We start from the raw sequence: 19,437 nt of genomic DNA on the forward strand, positions 1-19,437 counted from the left end.
CCAACTTTCATGAGTTCCCACTAGTTTGGTTTGGTCGACTCTGCAAGTTTCCCCATCATGATCCTGATGCACTTGCTCATAGAATCCCTCTTCTCTCTCTTTGACTGGACTCCTGGAGCTCTGTCTGGTATTTGGCTGTGGATCTCTGCATCTGTTTCCATCAGTCCTTGGAGAAAAGCTCTGTGATGACAGTTAGGGTACGACCGGTCTGATCACTGGAGTAAGCTTGTTCAGTTCAGGCATCCTCTACACTATTTCTAGTAGTCTAAGCTGGGGTCATCCTTGGGGATATTTTGGCAAATTACCTAGCACCAGATATCTCTCTATCCTCTTGATCTCTCCCTCTGTCATGGTATCTCTTTCTTTGCTTTCCCACTCCATCCGTGTTCCAGCTCAACCATCCCATTCCCTTATGTTCTCATCCCCTATCCCTTACTCTCCATTGCCCACTCCTCATCCCCAGTTTACTCATGGAGATCTCATCTATTTCCCCTTCCGTGGGCGATCCATGTGTCCCTCTTTGGGTCTTCCTTGTTAGCTAGGTTCTCCGGAGTTGTGGGTTGTTGTCTGATTATCCTTTGCTTTACACCTAGTATCCACTTATGAGTGGGCACATAGCATGTTTGTCCTTCTGAGTCTTCTTCAAGTATAAGAATATATAATTTCATTTGTATTAGTTAATGTATTCATATATTTAACAGTTTTCAGGATTTTATTGCAAGTAATGCCAACACAAGTATTCATATTCAACCCATAAGAAGATAATAGTATTCATTTTATATGAGAAAATTAATACATAGATTCATCCTTAGCAAACTAAAATATCCAGCAATTATAATTCAATAAATCATAGTGTTTGGCACATGTTTCACTTTTTAAGTCATTCTCAAATTTATTTCAATATTAGTATCATTTTTACATGTAGATCTCCATAAGAATTCTAAAAGTTTTTACTATCTATGAGTATTACTTATAAGATTTAAAATTTTGAAACAGTTATTATTATTCAGGTATGTTATAATATCTGAGTTTGGATTTAGTTGTAATTTTTTCTTAATTGCTATAGATGTTAAAAAATTTAAAGATAGCATGGCTTTGATACAAAACAGACACATAGAACAACAGAATTGAATTGAAGAGGCAAACAAATCCATATACCTATGGACACCTGACTTTTGATACTAAATCCAGAAGCACACACTGGAAATAAGACAGTATCTTCAAAAAATGATGCTGATTAAACTGGATGACTTCACATAGAGGAATCCAAAGAGAGCCATGCTCATCAACCTGCAAAGAATTCAAATCCAAAGGAATCAATAACCTCAACATAAAACCAGATACACTGAGCATGATAGAAGCAAAAACAGGGAATGGTCTTGAATACATTGGCACAGAAAAAGACTTTCTGAACTGAACACTTTTAGCACAGGCACCACGATCAACAATAAATAAATGGGACCTCATGAAATTGAGAAGCTTCTACACAGAAAGGACATAGTCAGTCAGACAATGTGGCATCCTACAGAATGGAAGAAGATTTTATCCAACTCTACATCTCATAGGAGAATAATATAAATAAGTCAATAAACTAGATATCAAATCCAAATAATTCAGTTAAAAATGGAGTGCAGATCTAAGGGGAATTCTCAAAAGAGCAAAGACAAATGACTGAGAAACACTTGAAGAAATATTTATCATCCCTAGCCATCAAAGAAATGCAATCCAAAATGACTTTGAGATTCCATCTTACATCTGTTAGAATGGCTTAGACCAATAATGCAAGTGACAACTCATGCAGGCAAATATGTAGAATAAGGGGAACACTCCTCCATTGCTGATGGAAGTGCAAACTTGTACGGCCACTATGTAAATCAGTGAGTAAGTTCCTCAGGAAGATAGGAACAGGGTTATCTCAAGATCAAGTTACAGCAACCCTTGTGCAAATACCCAAAGTAAGCTTCATCCTACCATTTTCACTGTCTCTCTATTTACAATAACCAGAAAATGGAAACAACCTATGCTGTGGGATGGTCTGTATGTCAAGTATGTTGCTGATTGGTCAGTAAATAAATCACTGAGTGGCCATTGGCTAGGCAGGAAGTATAGGCGGGACAAGGAGAAGAATTCTGGGAAGTGGAAGGCTGAGTCAGAGAGACACTGCCAGCCGCCACCATGACAAGCCGCGTGGGAAGGTCCCGGTAAGCCACGAGCCATTTGGCAAAGTAAAGATTAATAGAAATGGGCTAAATATAAGAGTAAGAGCTAGACAATGACAGGCCTGAGCTAATGGCCAAGCAGTTTAAATAATATAAGAGTTTGTGTGTTTATTTTATAAGTGGGCTCTGGGACTGGTGGGACTTGGTGGCAGGAGCTGGAGAAAAATTCTCCAGCTACAAATGGCGTCCAACGTGGTGGCAAGAGTTTCCACCTAAAAACTGAGAAAAAAGATTCTAAAACGGAGCTAAAAACAGTTCCTAATTGTCTCTCTCAAATGAGCGGCAGCTGCTGGTTTCAGCTACTGGTGGGTCCCTGGCGTGCGTGCTCAACCTGCAGTATGGCGGGAATCAGGCCTCTGCAAGTGGCACATTAAGCTGCATGGTGGATTTAGACTTTGCTAGTACAAAACAAAAAAAGAGATTTTTGGGCTACATGCTGCTTGGCTAAAAGCATAGACCCCCGATAGCTTCCAGAGCTGGTGGTAAACGTAGCCATGTTGGGAAGCTGAGGTGGGCGGAGCCAGCAGCCACAGCTGCTGCAGTTTAAGGCAAGAGGTTCACAATAAGACTGATTCAGATGGAATAGTTCACAATGTGTGTAAAATGTACGTAGGCTTAAAAGAGAAAAAAAAGAAATATATACAGTTATATAAACAAATAGATAGTTTTTAAAAATAAAGTCTTTAAAGAAACATTAAAGGTAATAAGCCATGTAAAGAATGGCTACCACACAGAGAATCTGGATTATGTTCTTTTTGATATTTGTAACTGAAGAAAAACATTTGATTGTAAAAGCTGTTGAGGTATGCCAAAATGTAAATTTTAAAGGTACCTTGACTTCAAAATTTGGATATAAGGATATGTTGCTTTGGAAAAGAGTCTCTGCTTTTGTTTCCACAGAAAGCCAGAGGCTATGGATTTGTTCCAGATTAAGATACATCAGGTTTGACCAGCCAAGACCACCTGAAAGGTCTCTGATGACACCATGGCCCAGATGATTCAACATCCAGAACTGTTTCAAGGCAACTGGCTCAGACGATACACCCTCATGGACTATTCCATAATTCTAAAATTTTCTTTGTGTCCCCATAAGATACAGCGCCCCCCTCCAGCAGGAAGTAGTAAAAGAAGCTACGCCCAAATTCCCAAATATACCAAGCTGACTTTGGAGATGTATAAAGGTTAAAACCTTCCTTTTTAAGAAAAGAAAAGGGGAAGTGCTGTGGGATGGTCTGTATGTCAAGTATGTTGCTGATTGGTCAGTAAATAAATCACTGAGTGGCCATTGGCTAGGCAGGAAGTATAGGCGGGACAAGGAGAAGAATTCTGGGAAGTGGAAGGCTGAGTCAGAGAGACACTGCCAGCCGCCACCATGACAAGCCGCGTGGGAAGGTCCCAGTAAGCCACGAGCCATGTGGCAAAGTAAAGATTAATAGAAATGGGCTAAATATAAGAGTAAGAGCTAGACAATGACAGGCCTGAGCTAATGGCCAAGCAGTTAAAATAATATAAGAGTTTGTGTGTTTATTTTATAAGTGGGCTCTGGGACTGGCGGGACTTGGTGGCGGGAGCTGGAGAAAAATTCTCCAGCTACAAACCTATGTGTCCCTCAACAGAAAAATAGATAAAAAAAAAATGTGGTACATTTACACAATGGATCATTACTCAGCTGTAGAAAACATGACATCATGAAATGTAAAGGCAAATTAATGGAACTGGAAATAATTATCATGATTAAGGTAACCCAGCCCCAGAAAGACAAATGTTATGCTTACATGTGGATATTACCCATTAAGTAAATGATGACCAAACAACAATCCATAGACCTACAGAGATTAAGTATAGAGAATACACAGGAAGGAACTTAGAGGGACACATTGTTCTCCCTGGAATGAGGGAAAATGAATTTTATGGGTGGACTCTGGAAAGAGGGCACTGGAATAGTAGGATCATGTAGGGGCAGCTGCAATATAGTCAGAGACAGCTAGACTTAAGGGTTACTAGGGGTTGTATGGAAGTAGAAGCTTTCTGAAATATATGAAGGCAATCCAAATGATGTCTCCAAATAACAAGGGATATAGTGTCCCAACTGGCTATCTTTTGTCATCAAACAACAGTACTTTGTAGCTTGAGTTTTCCTGCCTGGCCCACAGTCAGGGCAAATCTCTCTCACCTGCCTGTCCCACAGCCACTCAGACCCGACCAAGTAAACACAGAGACTTAAATTGGTTACAAACTGTATGGCCATGGCAGGCTTCTTGCTAACTGTTCTTACAGCTTAAATTAATCAATTTCTGTTAATCTATACCTTGCCACATGGCTCGTGGCTTACCAGGATCTTCACATGCTGTTTCTCATCATGGCGGCTGGCAGTGTCTCTCTGACTCAGCCTTCCACTTCCCATCTTTATTCTCCTCCTTGCCCCGCCTATACTTCCTGCCTAGCCAACGGCCAATCAGTGTTTTATTGATTAATCAGCAACACATTTGCCATACATCCCACAGCACTTCCCCCTTTTTTTTTTTCAAAAAGGAAGGTTTTAACCTTAACAAAGTAAAATTACATATAATTTGGGAATTGGGGCGTAGCTTCTCTTACTACTTCCTGCTGGAAGGGGGCACTGTATCTTATTCGGAAACAAAGAAAATTTTAGAATTATGGAATAGTCCATGAGGCTGTATCGTCTGAGCCAGATGCCTTCAAACCATTCTGGATGTTGGATCATCTGGGCCATGGTGTCATTGGAGACCTTCAGGGGGTCTTGGCTGGTCAAACCTGATGTATCTTAATCTTGAACAAATCCATAGCCTCTGGCTTTCTGTGGGAACAAAAGAGACTCTTTTCCAAAGCAACATATCCTTATATCCAAATTTTGAAGTCAAGGTATCTTTAAAGTATACATATTGGTTTAACACAGCTTCCTTTGCAATCAAATATCTCTCTGCAGTTAAGAATCCCAAAGACAACACAATCCAGATTCTCTGTGTAATATTCATCTTTACATGGCTTATTTTTTATATTAATTTTACTGTCTCTTTAAAGACTTTATTTTTTAAAACTATGTATTTGTTTCTATAACTGTATATATCACCTTTTTTGTCTCTTTCAAGCCTACGTATATTTTACACACATTGTAAACTATTACATGTGAATCTGTCTTATTGTGAATCTATTGCTTTAAACTGCAGCAGCTGTGGCTGCTGGCTCCGCCCACCTCAGCTTCCCATTATGGCTACTATTACCACCAGCTCTGGGAGCTATCGGGGGTCTATGCTTTTAGCCAAGCAGCATGTAGCCCAGAAACCTCCTTTTTTGTTTTGTACTAATAAAGGCTAAATCCACCACGCAGCTTAATGTGCCACTTGCAGAGGCCTGATTCCCGCCATACTGCAGGTCGAGCATGCACGCCAGGAACTCACCAGTAGCTGAAACCAGCAGCTGCCGCTCATTTGAGAGAGGCAATTAGGAACTGTTTTTAGCTCCGTTTTAGAATCTTTTTTCAGTTTTTAGGTGGAAACTCTTGCCACCATGTTGGACGCCATTTGTAGCTTGAGTTTTCCTGCCTGGCCCACAGTCAGGGCAAATCTCTCTCACCTGCCAGTCCCACAGCCACTCAGACCCGACCAAGTAAACACAGAGACTTAAATTGGTTACAAACTGTATGGCCATGGCAGGCTTCTTGCTAACTGTTCTTACAGCTTAAATTAATCCATTTCTGTTAATCTATACCTTGCCACATGGCTCGTGGCTTACCAGGATCTTCACATGCTGCTTCTCATCGTGGCGGCTGGCAGTGTCTCTCTGACTCAGCCTTCCACTTCCCAGCTTTATTCTCCTCCTTGCCCCGCCTATACTTCCTGCCTAGCCAACGGCCAATCAGTGTTTTATTGATTAATCAGCAACACATTTGCCATACATCCCACAGCAGTACTGGGACTAGGTTACATTCATTTGATTGTTGGCCCAAAGGATCCTAGGGAAATTCCCAAGCAATGCAGACTGTTGCTACAATAGGTTGCTCTCTACAAATTGACAACAAGGCCCCATTGCTGAAGACAACACTCACTGAACACAGAAAGGTCAAGCTGGTGCCTACACAGAATCTTCACCCCTATGTTCTGGAATCTTTCATATGGGAAGGTACTCAATAGGCTGCTAAAAGAGAAACATAAACAATAACCCAGCCACAAAACTTTTGATGTGCAATGGTGTCTTGCCTACAGGATATGCTAGGCTAACAGTGGCACAAAGCCTGTGGGAGTAATTATCCAATATGGAGTAGGTCAACTCCATGAGATAGAATACATACTCAATGCTTCTTTGGTAGCAAAGAACCAGAGAATAGATAGCCCTGGGACCTAGGGTAAAACAAATATTAATTGTCTTAAAGAAAAAAATATTGATAAAATGACTCCTAAATATATTATGCTACATGCATAATCAGTGCCTTGCTTAGCCACCATCAGAGAAGTTTCCTCCTTCAGCAGAGGTAAAGAAATACAGAGGCCTATAAGACATTATTCACAGAAAGAAAGAGAGAGACAGACAGACAGGTAGACAGGCCTTCGAACACTCAATACTAAATGGATGTCTCTATCAAATCCTTTTCCTCAGAGCTCAGGTAACCCCATGCAAGAAGAGGCAGAATGGGAATGTATACTGATGAGAGGGGAGGTTGGGAGGAACTGGGATGAGCAGAGGCACAAGAAACAGCAACCAGGATATATTGTAAGAGAAAAGAATCTATTTTCAATAAAATAAGAAAAAAAAAAGCATTTTTCCATGTGCTAATATTTATTTGCATTGATTAAGTTTTTGTTTAAAATGTGATCATCCCTACTAGGACTGCTTCTTTCTTTTTTTCTTTTTTTTCCTCTAATTTTCTTTCTTCTTTTCATTTTCAGTATCTTTACTTAATTAAAATTCAATTATGTAATTGGCCCTGAGTGCCCTTTCAAATTCATGGCATCTTATTCTTTCATTTATATATGCAAGTAATTTCATTTATATATGTGCAAATAAATATATAAATGCAACCATCTTAATCAATTTAGTATTGATTGTATGTGTACTTTTTAGCACTGACCACTTGATATTGGATAAAGATGTAGGGAGCTTATTTTTAGGGAGAACTTTTTCTCCTTCCCTCATTAATTGCCTATAAGCTTTTCCACTAATGGTGGGGCCTAGTGAGATTTCCTCTATTCGAAGTGGTATGCCAATTGGTGTTGGCATTTTTCAGGTCATTTAAGCAACCATATTGTTGGGATTTCATGGGCTCTCTCCCCTGCTATAACTAGAAGACACAATCTTACAATAGATTTCTGGTCATTTGGCTTGTAAAAGCTTTCTTACCCTCTTCCACTATGTTGCTTGAGACTTAGGTGTTGGGTTTGTGTTGTAGATGTATCAACTGGGGCAGGGCACCACACAGTCAATTGTTCTCTGCATTTGGCTATGTGTGGCTTTCTGTAATTGTCTTTTTCTGGTGCAAAAGCAACTTTTTTGATGAGTAGAAAGAATTACACTTGTAACTTAGTATGAGCATAAATATTGAGAATGATATTAATAATTATACTATTTTAGAAAAATGATGTTAATAGTTTCTCCCCTGAGAACTGTGATTTCACTAACTATGGGTGGTAGGCTAGGTTTCAAGTTCCAGGCATGATTTCTCTACTGCTGAGTGAAATTAAGTCCAATCAGACAACACTTAGTTACAGCCAAGGTATGAGTTCCACTATTATACTACTACAGTGCTGTGATGGACATTGGTGGACTAAATAAGGATCTCAGCCAGGCAAGATTAGATAGACTTATCTCAACCTGTGAAAGGAAACTAAGGGCAAAAGCAATAGCTTATGTTGCCTTGAAATCATTTTGGACTCTCCTGATCAACAACTCAAATGGAGTTTTCTTTCATGTCTGATGTATATATAGGCAAATATAAAATAAGATACTTTGTAAATTTTCAGACATTCATAATGTTATTTATGTTATAATAATGTTACTCCTTTTCTGTTTTCTTCTGTATTGACCATCTTCCCTGTAATAGTCAGAAAAACAGAACTGATAGCATGTGTAATATGTGTATATAAAGGGGATTTATTAGAATGGCTTATAGGATGTGATACTGCTACTCCAACAATGACTATATAACAACAGAAGATCCTAGAACTCAGTAGTTGTTCAGTCCATAGGACATTCAAAACTGACACCAAAAGCCTTTTATAATAGAATTCTCTTTATATCTGTTGTTATAAGCAAATAAAGTCCAAGGAATGAGAAAAGAATGTTTTTCATTTTTCTTTGTTAAGAAATTTTCTACTCATTATACATACCTCCCAGAGATCCCACCTCTTCCCTCCTCCCATCCCCCATCCCTCTCTCCCAAGCTACCCCACATACCCACATCTCCCAAATCAAGGTCTCCCATGGGGAGCCAGCAGAGCCTGGCATACTGAGCCTAAGCAGGTCCAAGCCCCTTCCCATTGCACCAAGGCTGTGCAAGGCATCACACCACAGGCACCGGATTCCCAAAAGGCTGCCCATGCACCAGGAATGTATCCCGATCCCTCTGCCTGAGTGCCCCCCATGCTCATGGATAGGTACAATTAACATAGTAAAAAAGGGCAATCGTACCAAAAGCCATTTACAGATTCAATACAATCCCCATCAAAATCCCAACACAATTCTTCACAGATGTGGAAAGAACAATACTTAACTTTATGTGGAATAACAATAAAACCTAGGATAGCTAAAAGAATCATGTATAATAAAGCAACTTCTTGAGGCATCATGATCCCTGACCTCAAGCTCTACTATAGAGCTATAGTAATAAAAGCAGCTTGGTACTGGCATAAAAACTGACACATGGACTAATGGAATTGAATTGAAGACCCTGACATTAATCCACATACCTATGAACACATGATTTTCGACAAAGAAGCCAAAACAGTACCAATGGAAAAAAGAAAGCATTTTCAACAAATTGTGCTGGCATAACTTCATGTCAACATGCAGAAGATTGCAAATAAATCCATATCTGTCACCATGCACAAAACTCAAGTCCAAGTGGATCAAAGACCTCAACATAAATCCAGTTACGCTGAACTTGATAGAAGAGTAAGTAGGAAGTAGTCTTGAACTCATTGGCACAGGAGACCACTTCCTAAATATAACGCCAGTAGCACAGACACTGAGAGCAACAATTAAAAAATGGGACCTCCTGAAACTGAGAAAAATTTTTACAGCTTGTTAAATCTGAGTTCAAATTAGAGAGTGTAGTGCCTACTAAAGATATATGTTTCATATTGAAATAATGAATGTTCTGGAAGTACAGAGAAGTAGGAAGAATTTAAGAAATCCAACCCAGTTCTTACTTTCAAAATGCTGAGAATTTTATTACATGTAAGTTAAACCTCAAAACTATATCATTGAAAGTTAGTATTAATCTGATAAAATATGATAATGGTTCAAAAATTAAATAAAAATTGGAAGGATACTAATCATATTTAAATAGAGAAAAGTTCAATTAATTTCAGGTAGGAATACAGATATTATTCTACAGTACATATTATGTTTGTATTAATTATCTTTTAAAGTATAAAATAAAATTTCAGTTCCCATCCTGACACAGATCAACTAGTTGACTGTCATCAAGACTTAAGCTCAAGCTTTGCCTAAGATGTTCATGTATTCATTGGGGAAAATACTGAACTAGAACTGTAATTAATTAAATGTTTCCACAACACCAAAACCTTAGGGAAGTAGCTTCAGAGATTTAAACCCCAAATATTTTAACCGCATGGAAAAAACACACCAGCTACCTAGAATTAACCTAAGATTGAACTGTTCACCTCAGGTAGGTTCCTGAGTTTCAACATTGAAAACACAAGGTTAAAAACACTGATCTTCTTGAAAAAAAGTGAGGGCTATATAGATAAATCAGTTTCTCTCTGCTTATATTAATATATTCTAGAGTACAATTAGGTGATAGTTTATTCTCCAAAGTAGAGGACTTTGAAATTAAATATTAACATTTTACTCAATTTGTCTTAATCTGAGTTCAGAAGCAACACTTTGATCGTTTGACCATCATTAAAGTATGACAATTAATTGAAGGCTTTGCTGGTATTCTCTGTTGATGGTTCCTTTAACAGATAAGGGAAGTACCACTTTATAAATAACAACATGTGATAATTCAACTTTGCTTCAGCACCATGTAAGTCATAAATAATAATTACTGAGACAGAATAATAAAAAACAATATTCAATGCATATCCTTCCCTGTTTTCCACTCCCCATATTTTATTTAAGGGTTCTACAAATGCAAATCCATCACATATTAAAATACAAACATAAAGAACTCTGAAAATTTTATGTTTTCTTATTCTCTTTTCATATTTAAAATGTAATTGTTGACTTAAGGACTTGACAAATATTAGTGTTAAGTTATAGATTTATCAATTTTGTTTTAATATATATCTTTGAGTGACCAGATTCTAGAGGTTTGTCTCTAGACCACACCTTTGGAAAAGTCACAGACAAGTGAAAATAAAATATATTCTTACATGAAAATCTGATTTAATTCTTTTGTTATCACATAATACAAGCTACATAGCATCAGAATAAAATGATTTTAACTTTCATCAACCAGTAACATAGACGTCCATTGTTTTTAGAACTGGCAAATATTCTTTCAACCACTAGTGGGTTTAAAGCATCTGAATACTTGTAATTAATATTTCTGTTTATGTAAATGTTTTAAATATAAAGAAATATTTACCTTTTTATTTTATAGCCTAGTATCTCCATGAATGCTGTTTTATTGACATACTTTGAAGATTAAGTAAGATTTCAATAAATCAAAAATATGTTTGCAAAAGTAGAGGAAAGGAGGGCCAAAATATTGAAAATATAAGAAATACACTTTGCACAATGGTGTATGGATGTCACATATCATGACAATGGAATCCTCAAACTATCAGATATATTTTATTATGATCAGTAGCATAAAGATATACTTACAGAGTAGCATGACTGAACAGATTTCTGAGAATGCATTATTTTCTTTTTTAGCAATAACTAAGAATGCACCTACCTAAGTTTGAAATTGTCTTTTAAAATTTACTCAAGAAAGAAAAATGGGTAGGGGAAATTGCTCCTCTCCAGATGAATTCATTTGTGTGGGAATTGCCAATAACCCTGGCACAAATGTAGCCCTGTTCACCACATTCCTACTGGTTTATCTCATTACTCTTCTGGCCAATCTTGGGATGATCATTTTGATTAGAGTGGACTCTCAGCTCCACACACCCATGTACTTTTTTCTCAGCCACCTCTCTTTCTGTGACCTCTGCTATTCCACAGCAATTGGACCCAAGATGCTGGTGGATCTCTTAGCTGAGGAGAAATCAATTCCCATGGTTGGTTGTGCTTTGCAGTTCTTGACATTCTGTGTCTTTGCGGATTCTGAGTGTCTTCTGCTGGCAGTGATGGCCTTTGATAGGTACCAGGCCATCAGCAACCCTTTGCTCTACACAGTGAACATGTCTGGCATGGTGTGTTCCATCCTCATGGCTGGGATTTACCTGGTGGCAACAACAGATGGTTTAATACACACAACCTTGGCATTCCGTTTATGTTTTTGTGGGTCGAATGAGATCAACCACTTCTTTTGTGATTTGCCTCCACTCTACCTCCTCTCTTGCTCAGACATACAAGTCAATGAACTGGCCTTATTTACTGTTTTTGGTTTCATTGAACTGAGCACCATCTCAGGAGTCCTGGTCTCTTATTGTTACATCATTTTATCAGTCCTGAAGATCCGTTCTGCTGAGGGGAGGTTCAAAGCTTTCTCCACCTGCACCTCCCATCTAACCACGGTTGCCATTTTCCAGGGAACTATGCTTTTCATGTACTTTCGACCTAGCTCTTCTTATTCCGTGGATCAAGACAAAATGACTTCATTGTTCTACACTCTCGTTATTCCCATGCTGAACCCATTGATTTATAGCCTCAGGAACAAGGATGTGAAAAAGGCCCTGCAAAAACTGAAAATGAAAATGTGGTTCTGAACAGTTGTGTCACAGGTGCATGCCATTTATTTATAAGGCTTGGGTGTTTTTCCTGGCAAATTATAATGATGACAGAGATAGAAGTTGTGAATTGTAGTTTAAATCAGTAAACTGTGTATGTGTTCTAACACCTAAGTACAATAATAGTAGTAGACCTCAAACTATTTCAAGTTTGAGAATATATCTAATACTAACAGATAGCACCCATGACTAGAAAATTTTCTTGATTACCATAATTGATCATTTATTTGTTTTTGTTTGTTTTTTCTTTTATTCTTCTCTCACACATTACATCCCGACCACAGTTTCCTCTCTCTCCACTCTTTCCAGTACCCCCGAACTCCTATATCCCCCAGATACACTTCTCTGTTTCCCTTTAATAAAAGAGCAGGTTTCCCTGTGATTTCATTTGAACATGACATACTTTATTAGTTTTGATTGCACTGTTTAATGACCATTTACTAATTTCACTTTGCCTATTATTTGACTCATGTTTCAAGGCAAATTCAATAATGTATTTCCTAATAAATGTATATTTTATTAAATGTAACAAATTTTAATTGAACTCCAAATTTTCATAATACACTTCAAAATTATCTTGAAGTAAGTAATGTATAGGCTATTATCTAGAGCAATAGTTCCCAACCTTTCTAATGCTGCAGCCTTTGATACATTTCCTCATGTTGTGGTGATTCTCCAAGCACAATTTTTTTCTACTTAATAACTGTAATTTTGCTACTGTTATAAATTATAATGTCAATATTTTTATAGATACAGGTTTGCCATAAGAGTTGCAACCCATAGATTAAGAAAGAATGACCTAGAGGAAAGTACTTAAAATCAGTGTACAGGAGAAAGGTTTTATTGACTGGAAAAGTAAAACTATACATAGGGAACAGGTGACCACATTATAGACTGAACGTCTGACAACTAGATAAGAACTGAGGTAAACAAGTCCACGGCATTTGGAAACCACAGAAGTCTTACCTGATTGTGATGTAAAAAGCAGTAGCAGGGATTCAACCATCAATGATACTCTCAGGGAAAAGCCATTGCACTTCATACAGCATCAGCATGAAGAGATTTTCGGAAGCAGAAACTTTTACATATAAATAACTGCAACTTATTATCTGGTCATCATTAACACTTGAAAAAGAGATCAATGTCCCTTGCATAAAAGCTCTTGAGGGCTTGGAATGGTCCTGTGTGACTGAACTTTCAGCTTCTCTCACCAACATTGCATCCCTTCTCTGTGTGAGATGGAACTTCTCATCAACTATGCATCCCTTCTTTCTGTGTGATGGAGCTTCCCTTCATCACCTGTGCATCCATTCTCTGTATAAGATAAAACTTCCCTTCATTAGCCTTGCATCCCTTCTCTCTGTGTGAGATATTGCTCCCCTTCATCAATGTGCATCTCTTTTCTGTATGATGAAATTTCTCCTTAACTAAGTGTTACTTCTTTGAGGACACATTCCCTTTCTTTCCTCTGTACATGCATCCCTGGTGAGAGATTTTTCTTCTTTATCTTGCACCTTATGCTCTTATGTAATAATATTCTTTTCTTGTGTAAAAATCTCCAAATTGTGATATTAAGCATTTTTTTAATGTAGGTCTAAGCATTTTATTCCTGCTCTTCACAGCTATAACATCATATTTGGGGTAAGGAATGTGACAAATGTAACAAAATGAGATACTAGATAACACAGTATTTTTAGTGTGTATTAGGTGTTGGTAAAACTATTGGGGGATGTATTATGAAACATGCAAACACACAAAAATGTACAGATGATTTCTTCTAGGATAATATATGAAATTTCTATGGACACTGAAGTGCTGAATACACACTAAAGATATTATTCTGGCTATAAGGAAAAAGTATGTATTTGCATATTACTTTTCATCTTAATTTATTCGAAGTTTTGGGTAGCCTAAGTACTTTTTTGGGAAAAAACACATCGTATTTTAAAGGCCCAAGACACAGAACATTGTTAATTGCACAGCAATTAAATAAAATAAATGCCATAGACTGCCTCAGAGTTTTTAACCGGTCAGTGTGAGATATGTCTTGTAACATTTCACTATAGTAATAAACGCTTCTTGTTCTCAGTATAGAACATGGGAACAAGACACCAGGGGGGAAAAAGTAATTATAAAAGAGTCTTCCTTTGTATAAACAGCTTTTTGACTTTCTACCTCCTTAATATTTTCTCAACCATTAATCTTTCCAAATTTTAACATATGAATATGACCATGGTTTGCTTCCTTATACCTTGAAATTCTCACCTTCAAAATGATGATATTAGAAGTTGAAGTCCTTGAGATGCAATTAATTCATAAGTGTAGAACCCTTAGAAAGTAGGACTTTCCCACATAAAACATAACTGGCCTCTTCCCAGCTTTTCTACTGTATGAACATAGTGAAAACCCAGCCCTCTGAATAGGATATTAGGATCCAAATATAAGTGATTCTTGCAATGGCTGGACTGCAAGACTTCTAAATTTATGACTGCTATTGCTCAATATAATGTAACAAATATTTCTTACTTTAGATGTACAACCCTGAATGTTAAATCAACAACATGGCGGAAGACATTGTTGAAATATGTTGAAATGTAAAGAAAAGCTTAACATTTCAAATTTCCATGTAATTGACCTGTCTTTCTACTGTAGCATTTAAAAACCAGTTTGAGTTTCAGGTGGCCCCAATTTTTAAGTGAATTGGCTGTGAAATAAATGAGCAATAAAAATATCAACCCTAATCACCACAAGCTGATCTGGTTGTTAGCATAGTATCTCTGAATTCAAACATTTTGAAATTCCATTGTGTGGAACTACTTTAGAGTATTTATGACTGAAGTATAAGCTAAACGAGATAGTCTTATGAATACATCAAAGTTCCTGTCTACCTTATATATTTTCATGCACTCCTCACCATTTCTCAAAACTATGTCATTCTTTCATGTCTATCAGTGACTGGCTATGATATTATCCTAACACAATTATACCATAGACTATGTTAGCAGAGTTAAGGATGTAACTATACTTTTGTGTCTTAACTCTTTCTTCATTCTTACCTCTGAAATTACTAAATAAAAGAATAAAATTAGATGGCCTATTTGTCCACACACAAATAAAGGACTACTTCAAGTTTATTTTACATAAAACAAGATAAAATATAAATTATTTATATATGGGTTGCATTCTGTCTCTATGAATTATTATTTTACTACCTGGAGAGCCAATTGAAAAATTAAAAAAGGTTGAAAAATGAGCTATTTTGTGTTTGTACCTGGAGAGTATCTATCTTTCCTTTTTTGACCTGAGATAGGTGTAGCAATGATGCTAATTAAGTCAGTTCACAAAGGTAAATAAGTAAAATTTGAACCTTTGCTAAGCTTGCTGCAGTATTCTTAGGGGGAAATTCCCAACCAGGAATCCAATTAAACACTGGTGGAGGAGTCTTATCAGATTGAAATCCCAACAGTCACTGCATGAAAATAAAAGCTATCTATACAAATTCACATACCATTGATGAGGACAGAAACATTTCAGGTATGTTTTTTAATGGCTATATTTAAATAATAGAGAAAAACACAGATACCTTTCATTTGCAAAAATAAATCATTATTAAATAATGTGAAAGTTAATTTCTTGCAGGCTTGCTCAGTTAAATGCAATTATTAACCTAAAATACAAAGATATTTGAATATTATCTTTTTAAAATTGTGTGAATTTGTATGACATCGTGTGTGTGTGTGTGTGTGTGTGTGTGTGTGTGTGTGTATGTGTGTGTGTGTTTAAAGTCTGTGGAAGTTTTACCTATTCATCTTTTATCCAGGATTCTTAGGTAATATTTTTCTTTTAAAAATCACTTAAAAAAGTGATGTAGCACATGTAACCTTCAATCAGACTTGTTTCATTCAATAGTTAACACAAAAATATTAAAGAATATTAATTCAGGCCTCCTGGACAATATACTACATTTAACTCTAGAAAAAAGTAAGCATTAGCTGTCACCACATTCCAATTCCTAAACAATAAACACACAGAGAGATAAATTCTAATATCCATACATAAATAAAAACAATTTAAGAAGTTGCATCTGTTATGTCCCAGAAATATTCCTTTTGTCTACCTATCATCATTTTATGTGAAAACCTCAAACTTAAGCCTAATGACACTCCACAGTTTATACTAATATGTTGGTCTCTTTCTTACTTTGCATATATGTGTGTGATCATGTATATCCTTACATTATCGGTGAAGGAATAAGTGCATGTGGATGTGTGTACAGGATAGAGATTGACGTCTTCCACTGCATATTAATCAGAGTTGAATGGCATTTTCATATGCAATTAAAATAATGTTTAATTCTATATTAAACAGAGCTCACTATTTCCTTTAGAAAAACTGGCCTTCTCGCTCTACGCCATCCTGTCTTTTCCTACGTAGTGCTGGTATTAAATGTTGACATGCACACATACCTAAAGGAGTGCTGGCTTAGCTCTAGTACTCACACTTCTTTGTCAAGTGTTTCACCCTCTGTCATATATTCCAAGCCCCTCTTACACTTTTTGACTATATATCTTTTCATTTTTGAGGGATCCATATTTTAGAATTAGATGAATTTTATGGTAGGTTATAAAATTCATTACAAAACAGTAACATCATGTGTTAAATATAGCTAAACTCATTTAAATTCAGAACAACATTGATATAAACATTACCAGAATAATTTTTATTCATTAATTTATATGCAATACCACCAATAGTACTAAAATTAATATTTTCTGAATAAGCCAATAAATTGATTTTTTGTGAAACAATAAATTATTTTCTCTTTCATCTTCTAGTTTTTCTGGATTAGGTTGGCATTTCTTTTATATTATTTTGAATCTGGACCTAAAGTATGGTTCAATAATGCTATAATAATGGATAACTGGTCAAGGTAAATGAGTTTGTTGAACTGTATATATTGTAAACAAAGTGGGTCCACTTAAATTAGACATATTTTAAAATAATGCCTCTTTAAGTAGCCTAGGCTATGTTTTGAGGATAAACAACTCTAGAAATAAATATTATTATACCACATAATAATATTCAAACATGCAAAAAACAATATCTAATCAATCATTGTCTTGATCATTTGGAAACAGTTTTTAAAGAAAAGAAGAATGGAGATTGGGAACTGCTCAGCCACTGAGTTCTTTTTCTTGAGTATTACCAATAACCCTGTGATCAAAGTGATTTTATTTATCTTATTTTTATTTATTTATCTCACTACTCTTATTGAAAATCTTGGAATGATTATTTTGATCAGAATGGACCACCAGCTTCACATGCCAATGTATTTCTTCCTCAGTCACCTCTCATTCTCTGATGTCTGCTATTCCACTGCAGTTTGTCCTAAGATGTTAGTGGACCTGGTTGCCAAGAGCAGTAGTTCAATTTCTTTTCTTGGGTGTGTTCTGCAGTTCTTCATCTTCTGCGTCTTTACAGATGTGGAGTGTATGCTGCTGGCAATGATGGCATTTGATCGGTACAAGGCAATCAGCAACCCCTTGTTATATGCAGTAGATATGTCCAGCAAGGTGTGCTACCAACTCCTGGCTGTGGTTTACTTGGTGGGTATTGTAGATGCTGTGATACACACAACACTGACATTTCGCTTGTGTTTCTGTGGGTCCACTGAGATCAACCATTTCTTCTGTGATTTACCTCCACTCTACCTCCTATCCTGCTCTGACATACAAGTTAATGAATTGGCCTTATTTACTGTTTTTGGTTTCATTGAACTGAGCACAATATCAGGAGTCCTCGTCTCTTACTGTTACATTATTTTATCAGTCCTGAAGATCCGCTCTACTAAGGGAAGGTTCAAAGCTTTCTCCACCTGTACCTCCCATTTAACAGCAGTTGCAATTTTTCAAGGAACAATGTTATTCATGTATTTCCGTCCAAGCTCTTCTTATTCTCTAGATCAAGACAAAATGACCTCACTGTTTTACACTCTAGTGATTCCCATGTTGAACCCCCTCATTTACAGCCTGAGGAACAAGGATGTTAAAGAGGCCCTGCAAAAACTGACAACAAAAACTTGGTTCTAAGCAAATCCATCACATGTACATGTCCACTTATTTAAAAGTGATTGTTCTTTCTGGAAAATTATACTGATGACACGTAAAAATATTTTTATTTTGCTTTTACTTTAAATGTTATGTTGGTGCTAATATATTATTGCATTTAGGTATAATGTATCTTTAAGTGTGTAATTTTGCTGGTGCTATTAGTTTTGTTTTGTTTTTTTGTTTGTTTGTTTGGAACAGGATTTCATTGTGTAGTCCTGGCTGTCCTGGAATTCATTCTGTAGACCAGTCTGGCCTTGAACTCAGAGATACACCTGCCTTTGCTACCTGAGTGTTGGGATTAAAGGCATGCGCTAAAACCACCTGGCTCAACTTTATGATTATTACATATGTCATATTAACATATGTTTTCTTAACTGTAAAATTTTCCCAGTCATTTCTATTATACCTATTTTATTCTGTTACTATTTCATTTGTGTTCATTACACTAAGTTACAAATGTTTATTGACATTCTTTTCCCATATTTTATACCCTATATTTTATGGTAAATGCAATAGTTTATTTCCTGGTGAATTTCATTTACTACTGGAAGTTACACCCCTTAAAATATACATTCAAAGGTTTTACAATATGCCTCATCTCCTGAAATAAGTGAAATGTACACTACTATTTAATGCCAATGCTTAAAAGCAGTGTGCAAGAGCAAGGTTTTTCTGGTTAGAGATACAAGTACCAGACCTAAGTTGTGTGTGTTGGGGAGACGATAAAAAGAAGTGTTTACATACCTAGAAGTAGGGATTAACAATTAGATAGCTAGGCATTGAGATAAAGAAAACCTTGATATTTTAAAACCCATGAAGTTTTATCAGAAGAGAATGCAAAGAGTAATTAAAGAGGATTGATTATGTGTACACATGCATACTTCTAAATATAAACTGTTCAGTTTGTATAAATGTTATTCATAGTATATTTTCAGGGCTAATCATTTGACACTGGATAACTAATTGGTGTAGTCTTCCCTGAGGAAGACTAGTTCTTCCACTCTCAAC

General features: G+C 36.5%; 2 protein-coding genes across 2 annotated transcripts; both read left to right on the forward strand.

Annotated features, from left to right (window-relative positions):
• Positions 1 to 11,347: 11,347 nt before the first annotated feature.
• On the forward strand, positions 11,348 to 12,298 carry LOC131909325 (olfactory receptor 5W2-like). The gene has a single exon (XM_059260842.1). The coding sequence runs from the start codon at positions 11,366 to 11,368 to the stop codon at positions 12,296 to 12,298; it is 933 nt and encodes a 310-aa protein (XP_059116825.1). The 5' UTR covers positions 11,348 to 11,365.
• A 5,162-nt stretch (positions 12,299 to 17,460) lies between these two features.
• LOC131909327 (olfactory receptor 5W2-like) lies at positions 17,461 to 18,408 on the forward strand. The gene has a single exon (XM_059260844.1). It carries the CDS (start codon positions 17,476 to 17,478, stop codon positions 18,406 to 18,408), a length of 933 nt encoding a protein of 310 aa, XP_059116827.1. The 5' UTR covers positions 17,461 to 17,475.
• The last annotated feature ends 1,029 nt before the right edge of the window (positions 18,409 to 19,437 follow it).

Source organism: Peromyscus eremicus, chromosome 4 (assembly GCF_949786415.1).
Source record: "Peromyscus eremicus chromosome 4, PerEre_H2_v1, whole genome shotgun sequence".
NCBI lineage: Eukaryota > Metazoa > Chordata > Mammalia > Rodentia > Cricetidae > Peromyscus > Peromyscus eremicus.